Source organism: Gobio gobio (genome assembly GCF_949357685.1).
Source record: "Gobio gobio genome assembly, chromosome: 2".
NCBI classification, from domain to species: domain Eukaryota; kingdom Metazoa; phylum Chordata; class Actinopteri; order Cypriniformes; family Gobionidae; genus Gobio; species Gobio gobio.
Window position 1 is genome coordinate 11,153,978 of NC_137098.1, and position 21,204 is coordinate 11,175,181.

Below are 21,204 nucleotides of genomic sequence, written 5' to 3' on the forward strand. Positions count from 1 at the left end.
TGATGCCTTCCTACCTTGAAATGTGTCCTCCGAAGGCAGCATTTTCCAGGTTTCGGACGCTGCCGGCTTCTCGAACAAGAAAATATATAGGGCAGGGCTCGATATTGTCAGGGTGAATTGATTAGATGGTTGGATTGTCGTGGTTTGCTATTGGTCGATCTCATATGAGTGACAGGTTGCCCTGCCCTCATGCCAGTAAACACATCATCAGAGAAGAGATGTCACTGCAAGAGTGAGGGGAAGTTATTTTGATTAAAGATTGAGGCACAAGAATAAAAAAATGATGTGCATAGATAAATCATTTATACTCCCAATATTCCATAAATTGAAAAATTACATTTTGATTTCATGGTGACTTTTAAATGCTACTGAATTAATCTTTTGGTGAGCGAATACAAAATATTCGAGTCATTGGGATTAATCAAAATCTAATCACTATGTCAAACCTTCTTTTTAATAATTTAATATCGCAAAAAATAAGGACATGTTTTTTTTTAAATAAATGTAATGACAAGAAAATTGTGGAAGAGGAGCACAAACATCGTGAAACGGCTTCTAGAGCAAGGAAAAATGTAGGGCGGGGCTTGGTATTGTCATGGTGAATTGATTGGATGGTTGGATTGTAGTGTTTTACTATTGGTTGATCTCATGTGAGTGACAGGTTGTCCCGCCCTCGAGCCGTTAAACATGTCAACAGAGAAGAGATGTCACTGCAAGAGGGAGAAGTTATTTTGATTAAAGATTACTTGGCACATGAATAAAAAATATATGTGCACGGATAACTCATTTATAATACATACTACTCCAATATACCATATAAAAAAATAATTGTCCATTTTGGCTACGAAAATTAATCTTTTGGTGGGCGAATTCAAAATATTAGAGTGAATGAATCGAAATCTTATCACTACGCCAAACCTTTTGTGTGTTCTTTAATAATTTAATATCACAAAAAATAAGGACTTGTTTTTATTTAACCAATGTCATCAGAAAAAGAAATGAAACGTCAAGGAAACTTCCTACGGTTTGAAAGTCTTATTTGAAAACCGCCGCGGCCACGTGAGCACAAACTTTATGTCTCTTCGCGGAAGTGACGTCAGGGAAGCGATGGCGGCCCGTGTTGCTCTACCGTATTGGCTTTAAACTGTTCTCGGCGCTGGTAAATTGTACGCGTTTTCTTTTCGCTTTCTCAAACATTATTTAAAACAGGTTGGTTTTAATGTTGCAGCAGATGGACAGTCGCACTTCCCTTGGCTTTTGGCAGAGCGGAGACATTTGTTCGACACTCCAGTTTGTTTGACCATCTTAGCCAACGAGCATTTGAAGAGCCGGACAGAGAAACTACCTCTCTAAGGATAAAGACACTCACCAAGTGATACTTTACACATGCACTTTTTTGTGAACGCTGCACTTTAGCACCCTTCGTACGTTTATTTGAATCCTATCAAGGCGCGCGAGGTGCGTCGGGACGCTCCAGTGTGAAGTTGTGAATGGTTGGCAGGATCTTATTTCCACAGGTGTGTTGTATTGCTCTTGTCAGCGGTGTAAATCACACCTCACGGACTCTGGTGTTATGGTTGACATGCTAAAGACGCGCCAATGTCTGCTCGGTGTGCGCACTTTCCTCGGCGTGACATCCAGGCTATGGAGCTTCTTTTTATACATCCTCAGGAAGCACATACGAACGGTGAGTGGGCAAAAGAGTGTCCTTTTCCTGTTTGAGCAACTTTTGTTTCATGACATGACACTGAACTTTCGTGCAGGTCATGCATGCGTCTGAAGGGAAAGCAAACACCTGTCTGGGTTATCAAACCCACTAATATTTTGATAGCATGCTAGGTTTAGTTCATTCTCAGTCTTCTACTGGCAGTGGCTTTTTATATCATCTTTATTCTGTGCAAGAGGCCTGTGATTCCTTAGAGATACACACATGTCCATTATTTAGTTGGTAACAGCATAACTTGTGAAGAACAACGATTTGCTGGCTATAAAGAACAACACATTAAACTGATTCCATTGAACACACAAACTAATAACAGCAGGTTTGTCAACTTCTAACATTTGTAAATATGTGACCCTTTCTGTGGGCCTAAAGTTTTATTAAACAGCCGGACATGTACCATTAGTGTACTTGACACCAAAATGAGTTATTTTTCTTTAATATTATATTATATGACATTTGAATATGTGCCTAAAGCATTAATGATCAGTGGAGATAAAATATGACAGCACCAAAATTAGTCATTTTTATTTTAAATAACTTTAATTATTTGCTACCAGTGTTGTTTTTACTAAAACTATTGACAATTATTTTTGTTCATTGAAATCAAGCTTAAGTAAAATATGAATATTTGATGAAAAACTCCAATAATTGATACAAAATGAAATAAGTTTAAGATGAAGTACTAAAACTATATATGTGTATGCACAATATTTTATATATATATATGTGTGTGTGTGTGCATATATTTATATTTTACTGTAAGCCTAAAGCAGTAATGATCAGGGTAAGATAGATACGTGTAAATTGTCTTTTTAAAAAAAATAATATTTATAAAAATAGAGGATTTATATTTGATTAATTAATTTATAACATAATAATAATATGTGAATATCCAATAGGTTATTGTTTTTAAGAATTAGCTGATAAATGAGTCACATGCTTTAGCTCAGAGTATGTAAACACTTTGGCTCAGAAGACCGGCTGTAATCCCTCTGTGCACAACAGGCTTTGGCAAGCCAGTTGTATAATAATCTTTAAGATGATCATTAAGATGCAATTATAAAAGTATTACTCGTATGGGACTCTTGATATGAGTGGCGGAGTAGCAGACACTTCTCTAAACATGCTTTACAGTCATGCAAGCATCGGGTCGGTTCAGCTTGACCCGGCGTTATGAACGAATCCTTATTGAGGCCTAATGCGAGTTGGGAATAAACAGCCCCCGTTTCAAAGTCACCCTGGCAGTTTCGCTCGGCTGTGCTCTCCGAAGTTCCGCTGACACTTTTAGACAGCTGGGAGAGCTAAAGATAGCTCAGAAGAGAGGGATTTGGAGAAAGAGAGGAAGAGTATCCACATTGTGGTGAGCGATGGACCAAAGCAGAGGGTCTCGGACCTCTTAAAGAGAAAGTGATCTGAGTTTGAGCTCCGTTCAATATCAGAGTCCCAGACGAGTAATACTTTTATAATTGCATCTTAATGATCATCTTAAAGATGACTGTGTACTTGAGTAAGCTGCTAATTGACCAATTGAGAAATAAGGCAAGTCCAGGACATCTCATAAGTTCGTTTTGATTGATTTGGGGTTCTCACGGTCATGGAAACGTGAAAATAATAATGTTTATTTTATATAGCGCCTTTCTACAAACTCAAGGTCGCTTTACAATAGTGAGTCCAATAAATATGACAGCAGCAGGCATAAAGACAGGCATGAATGTACACTGTGTAGAGAAATATTACAGAGATAGACATAAAACAACAGGATAACGTATAACTGGAAACCCTGGAATTAGCAGCTAAATTGTCCATTTCTGGGCCTAGAAATGTTTTTAATAGCATTTTAGACATGGAGGTTTCTATACAATATTAATGATCAACCGACATTGATTGATTATATTTCATGAATCATGAATATTATTTATTTCTTTATCTATAGATATTTATGTTATTATGTTTATATAATTTGTTAGATGCCAATCTTAAATCCGGAGAGCAGAAGTGCCCTAATGCCAATGTTTAATAGTCCTTTTTAATTAAATATTACTTTTTAAAATATAATAAATATAAACAAATAACTATATTTTAAAACTAGGAATATTTATAACAAAATTTAAGTACATGAGATTAACAGTCATAAATTTAAAATTTAGGCAAAAATATTCTGGGAAAAAAATAACAGAGAATGTGCAAGATAGATGGATAGATGGATAGATAGACAGACAGACAGACAGACAGACGGATAGACAGACAGACAGACAGACAGACAGACAGACAGACAGACAGACAGACAGACAGATAGATAATCAACACTAGCGGGAATGGTCCTGTTTTGTTAGTTTTTTTTACTGTACATTTTGTTTAAAGGTGCACTATGTAACCTTTACAAAACAAAGGCGTAGTTTGATGACGCTACGTTTGTGCGCAGAATCTTGGGACATGTGGTCTTCACCTCACAGCCGGTGATAAAGAATCTGGATAGGACTCGGGCAGAAATCATGTTCATCATGGATGTGATTATTAACGTTACTGTAGTATGAAGCAGAGCAGGCCCGAGTGTTGTGGAGCTGAGCAAGGTCGCTGGAGCGATTGTTAATAAGATGAATGAGAAACACTCCTCGCGATCAGCGGGACTTTTATTATGACACAGTCGCCGGAACCATTTTTGCTTTTCCGGTCATGAGTTTGAGGTAGTGGGTTTTTTTTTTTTTTCATTGAAATTGGATCATCTAAAGTTCCACCTGTTTCACTAGTTATAGACAAGCTTTTTTTTATTGTGCTTTCATGTGATGTTTACATGTTCTTTTTTCACTTGTCATCAGAGTCTAGTGAGTTCTGAAAAGTTAAAATAAAATGTAATGTTTCATTAAAACCATTAAATCATGCTAAATAAACTGTAAAAGCTGTGCACACAATGTCCACTGCTGCATTGGACACGTTTCTTGCCCTATGCTGTACTAAGGTGGCTGTTTCCTGTTTTGTCTTCTTCCTGTTCTAGATAATCCAGTATCAAACAGTGCGATATGACATTTTACCATTGTCGCCCATTTCCAGAAACCGACTCAGTGAGTATATCTTTTCTTCTCCTCAAGTTAGAAGCTATTGTTATGAGTACAGAAAGCTGCCAGTGAGACTTAACATGCCTGATCTGAGTGTTAATTGCCATTGAGACAGCTGTACAGCCTTTTCATATGCTGATTTCCGTTGACTAACCTGTCAGTTTGTGTTTGTATTCATGTTCAGACACCGTGAAGCGAAAGATCCTAGTTTTAGATCTCGACGAGACATTGATCCATTCGCATCACGATGGAGTCCTCAGACCCACAGTGCGGCCTGGTACACCGCCAGACTTCATCCTCAAAGTAAGATGAGATATTTTTGTTACAGAGTACATTCAATTTGCACTATAAAATGCACTTATATATAGACGGAGGTTCCCACTCTCATTGAAAACTTTGGAATGTCAGTGACTGTGATTACAGGCCAGGGAAATTCATGGACATTTCTTTTTACAATTAAGGTTTTTCTAGTTATCCTTGGCTCTAAGATAGTTCATCAGCTAGCAGTTGCTCTTACAAAATAATAATACAATAAAAATTATACATTTTTAAAACTATAATAATTAAAATTATAAATACTATAATGGTAAATATTAAAATATTACATTAAATATTTAAATCATCATCATCATCATCATCATCATCATCATCATCATCATCATCATCATCATCACCATTTTGTATTCAAATGATAAAAAATAAAATAATTACAATAAGAAACTATTAAATATTAAAATATTACATGTATAATAATAATAATAGCAGGACTGTTCGTTAAATTTCGTAAAATAACAGATGTTGAAAGTTTTATTGCACATGCCACACAATTATAGCACAAGTATATAACGCCTGTTACCGTTTCTGAAAACAACCATAAATAATACAGTTCATCATGCATGCTATATATGTATGCTAATTGTTATCAATCACATCAGTAACCAATCATTTAGGGGTGGGCGATGTGACCAAAATATTTATTTTTATTAAATATACGGTAACACTTTACAATAAGGTTTGATTTGTTGACATTAGTTTTATTATTTTATTAATTAGCATGAACTAACAATGAGCAATACATTAGTTACTGTATTTATTAATCTTTGTTAATGTTATTTAATAAAAATCCAGCTGTTCATTGTTTGTTCATGTTAGTTCACAGTGCATTAACTAATGTTAACACTACAATACAACTTTTGATTTTAATATAAATATTATGTATTAGTAAATAATGAAATTAACATTATCAAAGATTAATACATGCTGTGGAAGTGCAGTTCATTATTAGTTCCTGTTCATTAATATTTATATATATATATATATATATATATATATATATATACATACATACATACATACATACATACACACACACACACACACACACACACACACACACACACACACACACACACACACACACACACACACACACACACACACACACACACACACACACACACACACACACACACACACACACACACACACACACACACACACACACACACACACACACACACACACACACACACACACACACACACACACATATATAATTATTAGTTATTGATGTGATTGATAACATAATGTATATTATTTCTTCATTCATGCGTATATACATACACACACGCACATTATACTTTAATACATTAGATTTAGATATTTTATGTAAATATCTTTTATTAATCTGTATAGTAGCTTAGTTCCGTAAAAAAAAAAAAAATACATAACACATTTTTAACATAACATCCTCAAGATAAGTATCCACATCTGTCCAAAACAGTCTTTAAATCTTCCAGAACGTGCTTGACATAAAAACAAAACCTAGATTTGAAGTTTGACAATATGATCTGACATTTTTCTGCCAAACTACTTCTCACTACTACTTTCTGTTGGTTTAGAGCAGGGGTATTCATTTAAAGTTCCAAGAGGTCCGGTTTCTATATTTCCTTTTGAGCGGAGGTCCGGACAATACTTTTTTGGAACAGTACATTTCCATTGGGGCAGCCGTAGTATTTTTTAAAAGAAAAAATCTGAAAAAACTCAAAGTATTATTCATCAAAGATGGGAATCTTGGGCCCCGAGAGCCAAAGCACTGATGTCTAAGAATTTTTACCAATATTTACCAAAAAAAGTAAATATTTCTCCCAACTGGATATGAATATTAAAAGGTAAGATCAGATGTTTTATCAGGCTGTTATTTATTTATTTATTTATTTTTACATTTAAACACCTACGTGTATGGCACACAAAAGTCCTTGGGACTGAGAAAACGGGGTGCAGGGTTTACCGCTTAAGTATGGACAGCAAAATATAAAAAAGGTATTTTTATATTTTGCGCAATGTAATAAACTACTAAAACAAACATCTAATAATGAAAACTCTCAACATGAGCACAAAATAAAGTTAACTATCAATGTAAAGGGTTACTTCAGCGATTTAGCATTAAACTTTGTATCAGTAGAAACCCGGTAGTATATTCAAATTATGGTACTTTCCCCCCTCATATGGGAACGGGGATATGATATGGTACTTATCCCCCCTGAGACGAGATAATTATGCATTTTATTTCTGAAAAAAATCCTCAGATGACGCAAATATCATCATTTTGCGTCATCAGAGGATTTTTTGGCCAGAGGCTAGAGACTACAGCCAGTAGAAGGAGCTAGTTTTGCATGTTATCAACCCGCCCATAGAGGAGAGATCTCACACACAGAATGTAAATGCGCACGGCTGCTCGGATCGGGCATTAATAACGGAGCGGTGCAGGGCAAAGTGAGTGTTTCAACTTTTCAATTAATTCCTATGAAAGTTTAGCTTCCATATGCGATCTGAAAACGCCCTGGACTGGACACGCGCTAAGAATGACTGCCATGCTTACCTCTCGCTAGCTCTCGTGTTGAATGAAATCTGACTCCTGTTGCGTTTGTCGTGACTTTCGTTCGGCTCACTCTCACTTTATTGAAAAGACATGTTCAGTTTTTAATTGTAGTGTCTATTCCCTAACTGAACGAAATGATTGTATTATTATGAAGATCAAAATGACAGTGGGGGCGGTGTAGGGAGTGGCCTCGTAGGGCAGCGAAGCAAGTGCATTCTGGGAGTTGTTGTCTTTCATCCACATGAGACAAAAATACATCATATGTCTTTTCTCAGTCTAGAAGGCACCAAATTCAAAAATAATTTCACATTTCTACTACATAAATGACCCAGTTTAAATACACATTCATCTTCCCAGCGCTGAAGTACCCCTTTACGTTTTTTTGTCTTCCTTTGCATCTCTAAATAATTTTTTAATAGTTTATTATGAAATGTTTTTCGTAATGCTAAATGTAAGAGGGGGAAAAAAAACAATGTCTGAAAGAGCCACACATACAACTTGTCACAAACCTGCTTTAGTTAAACGGTTGGCTGCATCTGTATGACAGATAAAAGACTGATAAAAATAATTGTATTTACGGAATTTTCGTTTTCTACAGCGTTTTAGCAAAAGTATCTACTTTGCTGCTTACCATGTTCCTTCTACTGCTGTTAAAATAACCACGTCATCTGCAGCTCTTAATGTGGCGCTTTTAGCAGGAGAGAGAACGCGCACAGAATGGAAACGGCTTGAAGGAAGTGCGTTCGGCTCTAGATTAAAATATTAGAGGATGTAGCGCCGTAAGATCATTACCATAAACGACTACAGTGGGGTTGTGCTGTGTTCCGCTCTGTTGTTTTTCACGCTGCTCACTGTAATCTATAGAAACGGTAAAATGCCGTAATTAAGTCCCATGCTCAGTCCAGATGGAACTGGACCGCCATTTGAATACCACTGGTTTAGAGGATTAGAGAATATACCCTTTGCACATTTCCGGGTTTCTCAGAGCGGAAGTCGTCATAGTTGGGTTGACTTTTATATCAGTGAATGAGAGAATACATTAAATATATATTTTTTGTGTAAATAGCAGAAGAAAAACTCCACAATAGTGATTTCACAACTTTCAAAAAGAGGGAAAAAATAGAGTGAGATTGATAACAGCAGTGAAAAGAGAGAAAGGTGTTTATTTTTACGCTGTATATTAGAAACACCCTCACAGCAGCGGTAACTTGTTTTTTGTAATTTGATGCAAAAGTAATATAATACAAAGTATTAGTGTTATGAATAAAAAAAAAATTATGAAAATACCAAAAACTTTGCAGGATTTATGATAATGATGACCATTAAAACACGTCATCACAGTCTGTGAAAAGGGTCTATTAGAGGTCCAAACATCCTCGTATCATCTGTCATCCCCCCACCACCCCCATCATTTGTTCTGTTCTGTTTCTCATTCATGCATGTTTCATCACTCTGATGTGTCAATAAACTTTAAGCAGTAGCTACTTCGTTGCGCAAATGTATTTACACAATGTGATATGCATGAAATGGCTCTTGTGTCATCACCATGAAAGCTATAGGGCATACGAGTAGGGAAAAAAAAAGAGTTTGCACACAACAAACTCTCACATCATACAAACAAACGGGTCTGTCTGACACGCATGCAAAACTGTCACACGCGTGCTACTGTGGTAAATGTATTCAATGCACAGACCAGTTTTTCATAGCAAGTGCGACATGTTGCACGGTACAGCCCTGATTATTATTATTTTCAATCCTTATCGATTAATCATGAATCACTGTTATTTCATTCTTAGTTGAAAACCCCAAATGTCTCATTTAATTTTCTCATGTAAACTCATTTTTTTCAGGTGGTAATAGACAAACACCCGGTCAGATTCTTTGTACATAAAAGGCCGCATGTCGACTTCTTCTTAGAGGTGGTCAGTCAGTGGTATGAGTTGGTAGTATTCACTGCTAGTATGGAGATCTATGGCTCTGCAGTAGCTGATAAGCTGGATAACAACAAGGGAATCCTGAAAAGAAGATACTACAGACAGGTAATCACTGAAACTCTTTACATTTGATTGTTCTTAAACCTTTCCTGTGAGAAATATGGAAAAGGCAGAAATCAGTCAAGGATATATTTCAACAAAACCTTCCGTTTCTTTATCTTGTGCAGCACTGTACACTGGATTCAGGTAGTTATATTAAAGACCTCTCCGTTGTACATGATGACTTATCAAGTGTAGTCATTCTTGACAACTCGCCTGGGGCATATCGCAGTCATCCAGGTAAGACTTTAACGTGATTTCAACAACTCGCTGTAGTTTGCACTGCTTCCTTTGCAGGATTATCTTGTGTGTGAGAGGTTGCCCAGCTGGTCTCTCTGCATGATATCTGTGGTTGTGTACTTTAGGCCATTTTAGTCTCACCATGTTTAGCATGTTCAGCATCACAGTAATCTATGCCATACGTAAAAATTGGATTTAATATATCATATTATATACTCGTATACAGGAAACTTTTAGAATCCACTTTTCTTTTTCTTTTTTACCCTGAAATGCATCTTATCATGGAAATAAATTATAATGTTGATCACACATGCATATAATGAACACCTGAACTTTAGAATGCAAATAGAAAAACATCAGGCAGTCAATACCAATTTAATCATTACTTCAGGATAACAATTTAGAAAGAACTGATCAATAAATTAATCACTTGGTCTTGAATAATAAAAATTTTACAGTTCTGTAATGTTTTGTTTTTTTGTCACATTAGAGAAATTTCACTGACCAGAAAAAGCTCTGTCCATTTTCATTGTAAATAGTGAAGCGATGTATGAAGTCACTTTCTAGCCAAGCAAATTTCTGTTGGTCAGTGAAGCAAATCCATGTGACCAACTTGAACCTGTTGCGAAATCGGTGTGGGGAAATCTTTCATCTCCCAAAAATTTGCAAAGCAACAATAAACCACACATTTAGTCACAAATGTATAGATTTAGATTCAAATGTAAGTTTGCCGATTTTCAACCCGCTTTGTATCGGTACAATGTCTTAAGTGTTTATATAAATTAATAATGTTTACTTTTTTCTCTGATACTGAGAAATTCCGGTTTATTTGTCCACAAAAGTCCTTTTTGACAGCTCCAGGGCTTTCGTGAAAAAAAACTGCAGATTGTAATTCCACATTTTTGTGTCCCCGCCTACAAACAGTCGGATTGACAGAGGGTTATTAACAAAACCGTTATATTAAGGATAGGTTTATCTCTTAAAATTGTATCGCACTTTATCTACTCTTTAAACAGCAAGCATTAGGCCGTGTGTCCGCCAAAGCTTTTTTTTTTCACGCGGATGGCTGGCGTATTCAATTGTTTTCAATGGGAGCTCCGCGTTTTTAGAATGCCATGAGTGTAACGAGGTGCTGAGCGAGTATTTCATGCTCAAGGGCTGAGCGCTCAGTGTTTTATACTGGTCGCAGTTGAAGAATTGGTCAGTTGAAGAATGTTCAACTTTTGAGCAAAACGCAGCGCTCATCACGGTCACTTTTCACCCAGCCGTCCAATCACAGTGGAGGAGGGGCGGGACAAATACAACACCGACCAACCGCCACATTCTGCTTGTACAACGTCAACAGATGAAAACAAGCAGCATAATAACATAAAATAATTGAAAACAAGAGCCAGAGCAAACGCTTTACATTGTATCTGCATTTTTATATAGAATCAATACAGAAACAAACTATCTGTAAAATGAGATATTAGTAACACTTCTGCGGATATTCCGTATCATAACAAACAAAAGTGTCTCAACTGAAAAAAAACTGCGCTCTCAAGCGCCCACAGCGAGACGTTTTCAGCAGAGCACCTAGCATTTTCAGCCGGCTAAAAACGCTTTGGTGGACACGCAGCCTTATGGTAAAAATACTATGGCAACAGCCTAAATGACGCCATTTTGTTTTGAGAGGTTTGGCAGAAGGTGCTTCCTGTGTCTGTGTCCAAATGAACTGACGGGGCGGCAGTTTCTTTCACTTTTTTCCCCTTTCATTTAAAATACTGCGTTCATAGTCATTCAGTTTTCAAATGACTACAAACACCGAGGTTTTTTCGATTTTCCATCGCAGTGTTTTCTCCGTATTCACTATTCTCAGACTGATCTCATGAAATAGCGTATGTATGACACGCCAATTCGCTATGCCATTTTGGCGTGCTATCAAGACGCATAATCGCTTTTTAGCATGTTTATCAACTCCGTTTCATTCTATCCCCCTACACTGCTCCTACCCCTAAATCTACCCATCACACACGCAAACACACATACACACACACTGCCCCTGCCCCTAAACCTACCCATCAGAAGAAACATTCTGCATTTTTACATTTTCAAAAAAGCATCATTTAGTATGTTTATAAATCCATTTACATTCACGCGGAATCACACGGAGTTGACATACACGCGGAATCACACGGCGTGCACATACACGCGGAGATTATGTTCGTTTCGGCGTACACATACACGTGGAATCACACGGAGTTGACATACACGTGGAATCACACGGCGTGCACATACACGCGGAGATTATTTTCGTTTCGGCGTACACATACACGTGGAATCACACGGAGTTGACATACACGTGGAATCACACGGCATGCACATACACGCGGAATCACACGACATGCACAAACACGCGGAATCACACGGCATGCACATACACGCAGAGATTATGTTCGTTTCGGCGTACACATACACGTGGAATCACACGGAGTTGACATACACGTGGAATCACACGGCATGCACAAACACGCGGAATCACACGGCATGCACATACACGCAGAGATTATGTTCGTTTCGCCGTACACATACACGCGGAATCACACGCCGTAGACATACACGCGGATAGCTCAAAATGCGTACAGATAACACACGATTTGGCTTTAGAAAGTGGCGTGTATGTTTACGCAAAGTCATGATGTCATGTTGCTATTCTTTGCAGCCTTTAGCCACTGCCTAGAACACTCTGGATCCTTCACTGCAAACTAAAATTCACTCACTTCCGCTAAACGTTTATTCTTTGCATTCTTGAACCCGGTACCATATAAGTCAACACTGTTGTGACAAAGTTTGATAAGAAGTATTTCCTACTCAAGCAATACTTGACTCTGTTCAAAGCTGTCCAATGGCAGACTGTAGAGTGGCCTTGGATGGCAACATGCCCAGTGCATTGTGTTCTGAAGACAACAGCCTTGTTTCTGTTTTCTCTAGTCAGGAAGCACCAATTTCAGAAATTGTTTCACCTTTCTACCACATAGGCAGCCAAGTTTTGTTGAAAGCCCATTTGATTGCCTCTTTAATAAAAGTAGTCACCTGAGAAAACGTGGTTTTCCTATGGAACGTGTTTGGTTTGAATGTGTAATTGTTTTCTCCATCTCTCTTTCTGACCCATAGATAATGCAATACCTATAAAGTCATGGTTTAGTGACCCCAGTGACACAGCACTTCTTAACTTGCTGCCCATGCTGGATGCACTTAGGTAAGGACTTCAAAAGTAACTAAAACATGTAACGATGATTTTTATGCTGTTGCCTTAAACTCCTATAGCACCACTTCAATATGCGTTTCCCTCTTCAGATTCACCGCAGACGTGCGGTCCGTCCTGAGCAGAAATCTCCACCAGCATCGACTCTGGTGATCATCCGACCGAGGGCTTTCTTCAAGTCCGTTCTTTTTATTTTTCTTTTGTTTTGTCCAACTGCTTCCCGATCTGACATCCGCCTGTTCATTCTCCCTCGACTATTGACTCATCGCCTTCCAAAAACAACCTTACATGAGGTCTATCTGGAGGAGAGTCAATCCTGAACTCAAAGGGGATGGAAAAGGCAAACTTTAGGATGTGTCAAGGAAGCTTTTTTTGCCTAGGTTTTTTTTTCCCTTCTTCAGAATGGAGTCTCTGCCTTACAGTTCTACCTATGCTGATCGTGTGCGAGTTATGTTTGTGCTATGCGTGTATGAGGACATCTGCTGTTTTTCCTTTTAATTATTTGAAGACATGGAGTGGCTGGATACTGAGGCAAGACCTTTTCATGACTCGCGTCTTCAATCCCAGCTTGGGACGTCATACCTCACTGCTAAAGGTGGCGCAAACGGAGATCTGCTAAACGGACTGGCTTTAAAAAGCCCCCGACGCTCTGCACATCTAATAGAGTTCACTGGAAAAACTATTGATGACACAGACCAGTAGATTTCAGGGTTATTGTTGTAGAGTTGTGTGTGCGAATTATTGAGGTACTGTCTTGGAAAACATGGGTTTTAATGACTTCTGTATGGTAGACTTTCTCCAAATTCAGAATGTGGAAGATAATGTTCTCCATATTCTGCGGCGAATTCTTAAGTTTTATTCTTCTGGTCAATTCTCATCCTGTTTTATTTTTGGCAGTAAATGAATTTATCTTGATTATCAGGGAGGATGTAATAGAATATGTGCTTTGAAGAAGCTAAACGACAGATTTTAAGCCTTTCTGCTCTAATTCTTCTCTACAGAATGTATGTGGTTGATTATGAAATCCTACCACTTGGGCGCCTTTTAACAAAAAAAAATTTTTCTTTCCTGAAAAATGTAATAATGACAAGACTTGAATTTATAAAACTTGTACTTCATTGTATTGAAGAGCTGACTGAGCAACAGACACCTTTTTTTACTCAAGGCCTTGTTGGTTTCTCTGTGCACCTGTCAGATAATGTCAGTTCTATTCTCATCAATCGAACACTTGTTAAGTCTCAAGGCAGCTTCCTGGGACACAAGTCCATAGACCTGTGCGCGTTACTAATAAAAACGTGTCACTATCTTATACTCTGGGTTCAGTTTTCTTTTACCGTGTTATTAAAAGTATCTTCTGCCAAATTTTTTGAAGTAGGCAACAGATGTTTTCTACCCTTTTGCTTCAAAACAACATTTTTTTTTTTAAAGATTGTATGATTGTTTTAAGTATACTGAATAGAAATAATGTATGTATTTATGTATGTGTGTATACACACACACACTCCTGGGGCCAAGCCAGAAATGGCAAAATATTTGGTGGTCTTTTAATAGTCTTAACCTTTACCTTAACCTTTGAATCAAATCACTGGTCATTGAAATGAGCATGAATTGCACAAATACTGTTGATAAAGTAACTTAGCACGGAATAGCCTTCCCCTTTGTTTTCTTCAAATGTTTAAGCCGTGTGGGTAAACTTGCAGAGACCGCTTTTTACAGGAAGAAGAGTCAGTGTTGTTCCACTCAGTGTTAATGACTTGAAACAGTTCAAGAGTATTTAAAAAATGCCTCCCAGTTCGTTTGAGTTTAATGTGAGACCAAATATTCACTATAGGGTTCAAATCTGGAGTGTGACCGCAGGCAAAACATGAGCCTGATGGACTCAAGCCACTTCTTAGTTGTTTTTGCATTGTCTTGTTGAAAAATAACATCTGGGGCCCGTTTCAGAAAGGAGGTTAAGTGAAAACTATGAGTAGGTTAACCCTGAAATAAGGGAAACTCTGGGTTTTCTGTTTCAGAATGGGAGGTATGTCAAACCTGAGAAAGCAGGGTAAGTCAAGCCCGTTTCTGAAAGAGAGGTAACTTATACTCAGAGTCAGTTACCAGGGTAACTTATTCTGTGAACCTAACCTGGGGCCCGTTTCAATAAGGAGGTTCAACCAACTCTGAGTTTAAACCTGAACTCTGAGTTGACTTACTCTGAGATGGGAAACTCTGAGTTTTGGGTTTCAGAACAGCTGAATTGAGGTAGTTCAATCAACTCTGAGTAGACTGACTCTGAGTTATTCTCATGCACTCCAACTATGAAAAGCCACGATCAATTGAGCTCAGAAATTACGATTCACCATGGCAACAGCACCCAACAAAAAGACGTCCGCATACTTCCGGGTCAATACATAAGTTTAATTGTTGATTATTTTAATTAATTTTAATTTTCATGGTATCCAAAAGGCAAAAAAAGATTGTGGCAGCAGCTAAAAATGAAAAATAGAAACTTAATTCAATCAGGTAAAGCTTTAAGCATAAAATGTTCATGGGTGTTGGTTTAATGACTTTACAAACATTTGACATATTAAATAAATATCATTCAGTGTCCAATGTGCAGCAGCTTTTCCCACATAGACCCTTTTCACAGACTGTGATGACGGGTCATCAATATCGTAAATCCTGCAACTCTTTTTTTATTTTTTTATGTATGTACATTTATAACACTAATACTTTGTATTATATTACTTTTGCATCAAATTACAAAAAACAAGTGACCGCTTCTGTGAGGGTGTTTCTAATAAAGCGTCTATGGTAGTGATGGTGAAAAATATCTTTCTCTCTTTTCACTTCCGTTATCAATCTCACTCTATTTTTTCCCTCTTTTTGAAAGTTGTGAAATCACTATTGTTGAGTTTTTCTTTTGCTATTTGACCAAATGGGGACACAACTATATATTTAATGTATTCTCTCATTCACTGCTATAAAAGTTAACCCAACTATGATGAAACGGAAACGTGAAAAGGGTCTGCTCTTTACACATAATGAAATGTTCTCCACCTGTTATTATATTAATTTAAGTTATTATATTATTTATTAATTAGGGTAATGACATTAAGTATATGTAGGAAATAAAGATGACCATAAAAATTGTAAATAAATGTATTTAACAGCTGTGGTGGTGGTTATGGCATATTTCTCGTACACTCTAAAAAAAAAGGTTCTATATGGCACCAAATATGGTTCTTGGCTCGTAATCAGGGGAACCTTTTTTAGTGCTATATAGCACCAATGTTGGTGCTTCAGTGGTTCTTTACTGGTTCTTTGACTAAGGTGCTATATAACACCTATGAAGAACCACTGAAGAACCAATGAAGCACCAAAATTGGTGCTATATAGCACTAAAAAAGGTTCCCCTATGATTACGAGCCAAGAACCATTTTTGGTTCCATATAAAACCTTTTTGTTTTTTAGAGTGTACCATCTGGCAGCATCCTTCCATCCCATACAGTGATCCGTTCTCAGAAAGTGTGATGATGGGAATATGAGTGTTATCTATGTGTCCAACCACTGGAAATCCTAAAGGAAATTCTAATTATTAGGTTACTTCTAGGTTCATCAAGTGAACGTCAGGATCCTGTATAAAAGGACATGCCATTTTTGTCACTTTGACAGTGTCCTTATGATGAAAATATGAGCAGTGAATGAATGTTCCTGCACTGGAAAAATGTTTTTTTGTCAAGTGGCAGATAATTAAATTTGTATTAAGTAAACTTTGCTTACTTTAGATTTAAATTAAATGTATAATTTTTTGATATTTGTACTTGAAATACGATCAAAATACTCAGTATGAAAAGCATTTGTGGCGTTTGAATGAATGAATTAAGTATTTAAACACCCCTGGTGCTTTAAAAAAGGGGAGGAGACTGAAAGAAACTCTGGGTTTACCAAAGAAAACCTGCTCCTGACCAGGTTAGGTTCACAGAGTAAGTTACCCTGGTAACTGACTCTGAGTATAAGTTACCTCTCTTTCAGAAACGGGCTTGACTTACCCTGCTTTCTCAGGTTTTACATACCTCCGATTCTGAAACAGAAAACCCAGAGTATCCCTTATTTCAGGGTTAACATACTCAGAGTTTTCACTTAACCTCCTTTCTGAAACAGGCCCCTGGTCAGGAGCAGGTTTTCTTTGGTAAACCTAGAGTTTCTTTCAGTCTCCTCCCCTTTTTAAAGCGCCAGCAGTGTTTAAATGCTTAATTCATTCATTCAAATGCCACAAATGCTTTTCTTACTGAGTATTTTGGTCATATTTCAAGTACAAATATCAAAAAATTATACATTTATTCTAAATCTAAAGTAAGCAAAGTTCACTTAAAACAAATTAAATGATCTGCCACTTGACAAAAATACATAGTAAGAAAAGCATTTTTTGCAATGCAGGAACATTCATTCATTTTCATATTTTGGCATGTCCTTTTATACAGGATCCTGACGTTCACTTGATAAACCTCTAGAAGTAACCCAATAATTAGAATTTCCTTTAGGATTTCCAGTGGTTAGACGCATTGATGACACATATTCCCATCATCACACTTTCTGAAAACGGATAACTGTATGGAATGGATGGATGCTGCCAGATGGTAGTACGAGAAATACATTTGTTTACAATTTGTATCCTCTTTATTTCCTACAAATGCTTTATTCTTTTTCCTGTTGGATGTTAATATTCTTCCTCCATCTCCTCTTCATCTGTCAGTGGTGCTGGTGTTTGGCTGGCCTGAGTAGAAGTCAAATGTTAATGTCATTACCCGAATTAATACATGTAACGGTGGGATCAGAGAACATTTCATTATGTGAGAAGAGCATAGACCCTTTTCACATTTCTGGGTTTCTGAAGCTGAAGTCGTCATAGTTGGGTTAACTCTTATAGCGGTGAATGAGAGAATACATTAAATATATATTTTTGTGTCCCCATTTGTTCAGATAGCAGAAGAAAAACTCCACAATAGTGATTTCACAACTTTCAAAAAGAGGGAAAAAATAGAGTGAGATTGATAACGGCAGTGAAAAGAGAGAAAGATGTTATTTTTCACCATCACACCCATAGATGCTTTATTAGAAACACCCTCACAGCAGCGGTAACTTATTTTTTGTAACTTGATGCAAAAGTAATATAATACAAAGTATTAGTGTTATAAATGTACATACATAAAAATAAAAAAAACATGAAAATAAAATAAAAAACTTTGCAGGATTTACGATATTGATGACCATTAAAACACGTCATCACTGTGAAAAGGGTCTATGTGGGAAAAGCTGCTACACATTGGACACTGAATGATATTTATTTAATATGTCAAATGTTTGTAAAGTCATTAAACCTACACCCATGAACATTTTATGCTTAAAGCTTTACCTGATTGAATTATGTTTTTATTTATTTTTTTGCCTTTTGGATACCATGAAAATTAAACTTAATTAAAATAATTAAGAATTAGTCAGTCTACTCTACTCAGAGTTGATTGAACTACCTCAATTCAGCTGTTCTGAAACCCAAAACTCAAGAGTTTCCCATCTCAGAGTAAGTCAACTTGAGTTGGTTGAACCTCCTTATTGAAACGGGCCCCTGATCATTCCTCTTTAAATAACTTCGATGGTAGGAAGCAAAACATTCTGCAATATTCTCTGGTCCTCCAAAGCTTTAAATGACTTTTCACAGTGATGTAGCTCACCAATACCAGCAGCTAAAAAAGCTCCCCACACAATGACACACTTCCTCCATGCTTCACTGTGGTAGAGATGCATCTTTTATTATATTTCTCAGCAGATTTTTGAAGGCACCGCTCTGGAGCATCACCATGCAACTTGTGTTTCATTGTGATTCATCACTCCACACAATTCTGCTGAACCATTCGGAATCAAACTTCACATATTCTGCCAAAGATTTCATTCTTTGATGTTTTTCTGAGACAGCAATGGCTTTTAAGATAATTAAAATTGTATAAGATAAGATTTTTTTAGTGACTATACCTGACTATACAATTTTTTCTTGTTTAAATTGTTTTAATCAAGGGAATTCAAGTATTTTTACTGGAGAAGACACATTTTTATTTTTTTGCAGTGTAATAATGGTAGTTCTGTGTTTGTGTGTAAAAGAAACTTAAATGTTCATTCTTTACTAGCAAAGAGAACAGTTTACTAACGTTAAGAGCGATTCATATAAATTATAAAAGTTATTTATTCATTAATATATATATATATATATACACTCAACTAAAGGATTATTAGGAACACCTGTTAAATTTCTCATGAATGCAATTATCTAATCAACCAATCACATGGCAGTTGCTTCAATGCATTTAGGGGTGTGGTCCTGGTCAAGACAATCTCCTGAACTCCAAACTGAATGTCAGAATGGGAAAGAAAGGTGATTTATGCAATTTTGAGCGTGGCATGGTTGCTGGTGCCAGACGGGCCGGTCAGAGTATTTCACAATCTGCTCAGTTACTGGGATTTTCACGCACAACCATTTCTAGGGTTTACAAAGAATGACGTGAAAAGGGAAAAACATCCAGTATGCGGCAGTCCTGTGGGCGAAAATGCCTTGTTGTTGCTAGAGGTCAGAGGAGAATGGGCCGACTGATTCAAGCTGATAGAAGAGAAACTTTGACTGAAATGACCACTCGTTACAACCGAGGTATGCAGCAAAGCATTTGTGAAGCCACAACACGCACAACCTTGAGGCGGATGGGCTACAACAGCAGAAGACCCCACCGGGTATCACTCATCTCCACTACAAATAGGAAAAAGAGGCTACAATTTGCACAAGCTCACCAAAATTGGACAGTTGAAGACTGGAAAAATGTTGCCTGGTCTGATGAGTCTCGATTTCTGTTGAGACATTCAGATGGTCGAGTCAGAATTTGACATAAACAGAATGAGAACATGGATCCATCATGCCTTGTTGTTACCACTGTGCAGGCTGGTGGTGGTGTAATGGTGTGGGGGATGTTTTCTTGGCACACTTTCGGCCCCTTAGTGCCAAACAGGCATCGTTGGGCATCGTTTTCATGGCACGGCCTACCTGAGCATTGTTTCTGACCATGTCCATCCCTTTATGACCACCATGTCCCCATCCTCTGATGGCTACTTCCAGCAGGATAATGCACCATGTCATAAGGCTGGAATCATTTCAAATTGGTTTCTTAAACATGACAATGAGTTCACTGTACTAAAATGGCCCCCACAGTCACCAGATCTCAACCCAATAGAGCATCTTTGGGATGTGGTGGAAGTGGAACGGGAGCTTCGTGCCCTGGATGTGCATCCCACAAATCTCCATCAACTGCAAGATGCTATCCTATCAATATGGGCCAACATTTCTAAAGAATGCTTTCAGCACCTTGTTGAATCAATGCCACGTAGAATTAAGGCAGTTCTGAAGGCGAAAGGGGGTCAAACACAGTATTAGTGTGGTGTTCCTAATAATCCTTTAGGTGAGTGTAAATACGTTTTAATCTCTGGGACCATTTTTGGGATTTCCGCCTGGATTTGGCCAACCCAAAAATGTACCCCCCCCCCCCCCACCATACCAATATACAGTGGTATAAATGCAATATCCCATTGAATTCTTTTTGTTAGTGTTTGCTGACATATGCTGGAAACACCCAGAACTGTCTGCAGGGTGCTAGAACACACAGGGCCTGAGATATACACTTTCAAAAATGAATTTATAATAACAAAAAATCAAAAACACCTATTTTGTTTGTCTGTTTTTTTTATATATTTTATATGTTTATTATATCACAAACAGCATATACTATAATATTTATCGCCTTCAGAAGTGTTTTAAGTAATTTCAGGGTTTTCTGTAAAATGATATTGCATTTATGCCACTGTTTATGGGTATGCAGGGGGGCGGGTATAATTACATACGGTCATATTCCTCCATTCAGATTCATTTGAATAAATCTTCCATACATGATCCAGACAAAATTATTTTTTTTCCAGTATTTTCTGGAATTTAGAGGAAACAGCCAAAACTGTCT

General features: G+C 37.2%; 1 protein-coding gene across 2 annotated transcripts; it reads left to right on the forward strand.

The window, feature by feature from the left end:
- Positions 1-1,078: 1,078 nt before the first annotated feature.
- ctdnep1b (CTD nuclear envelope phosphatase 1b) lies at positions 1,079-15,982 on the forward strand. 2 transcript variants are annotated; one of them, XM_079811151.1, is made up of 7 exons: positions 1,079-1,687; positions 4,716-4,782; positions 4,961-5,079; positions 9,508-9,696; positions 9,819-9,930; positions 13,084-13,168; positions 13,267-15,982. In XM_079811151.1, the coding sequence occupies exons 1-7, from the start codon at positions 1,574-1,576 to the stop codon at positions 13,325-13,327; spliced, it is 747 nt and encodes a 248-aa protein (XP_079667277.1). In that variant the 5' UTR covers positions 1,079-1,573; the 3' UTR covers positions 13,328-15,982. The 2 variants fall into 2 exon arrangements, with proteins under 2 accessions (XP_079667277.1, XP_079667278.1); XM_079811152.1 differs by having other exon boundaries at positions 9,819-9,837; positions 13,267-14,816.
- Positions 15,983-21,204: the final 5,222 nt, after the last annotated feature.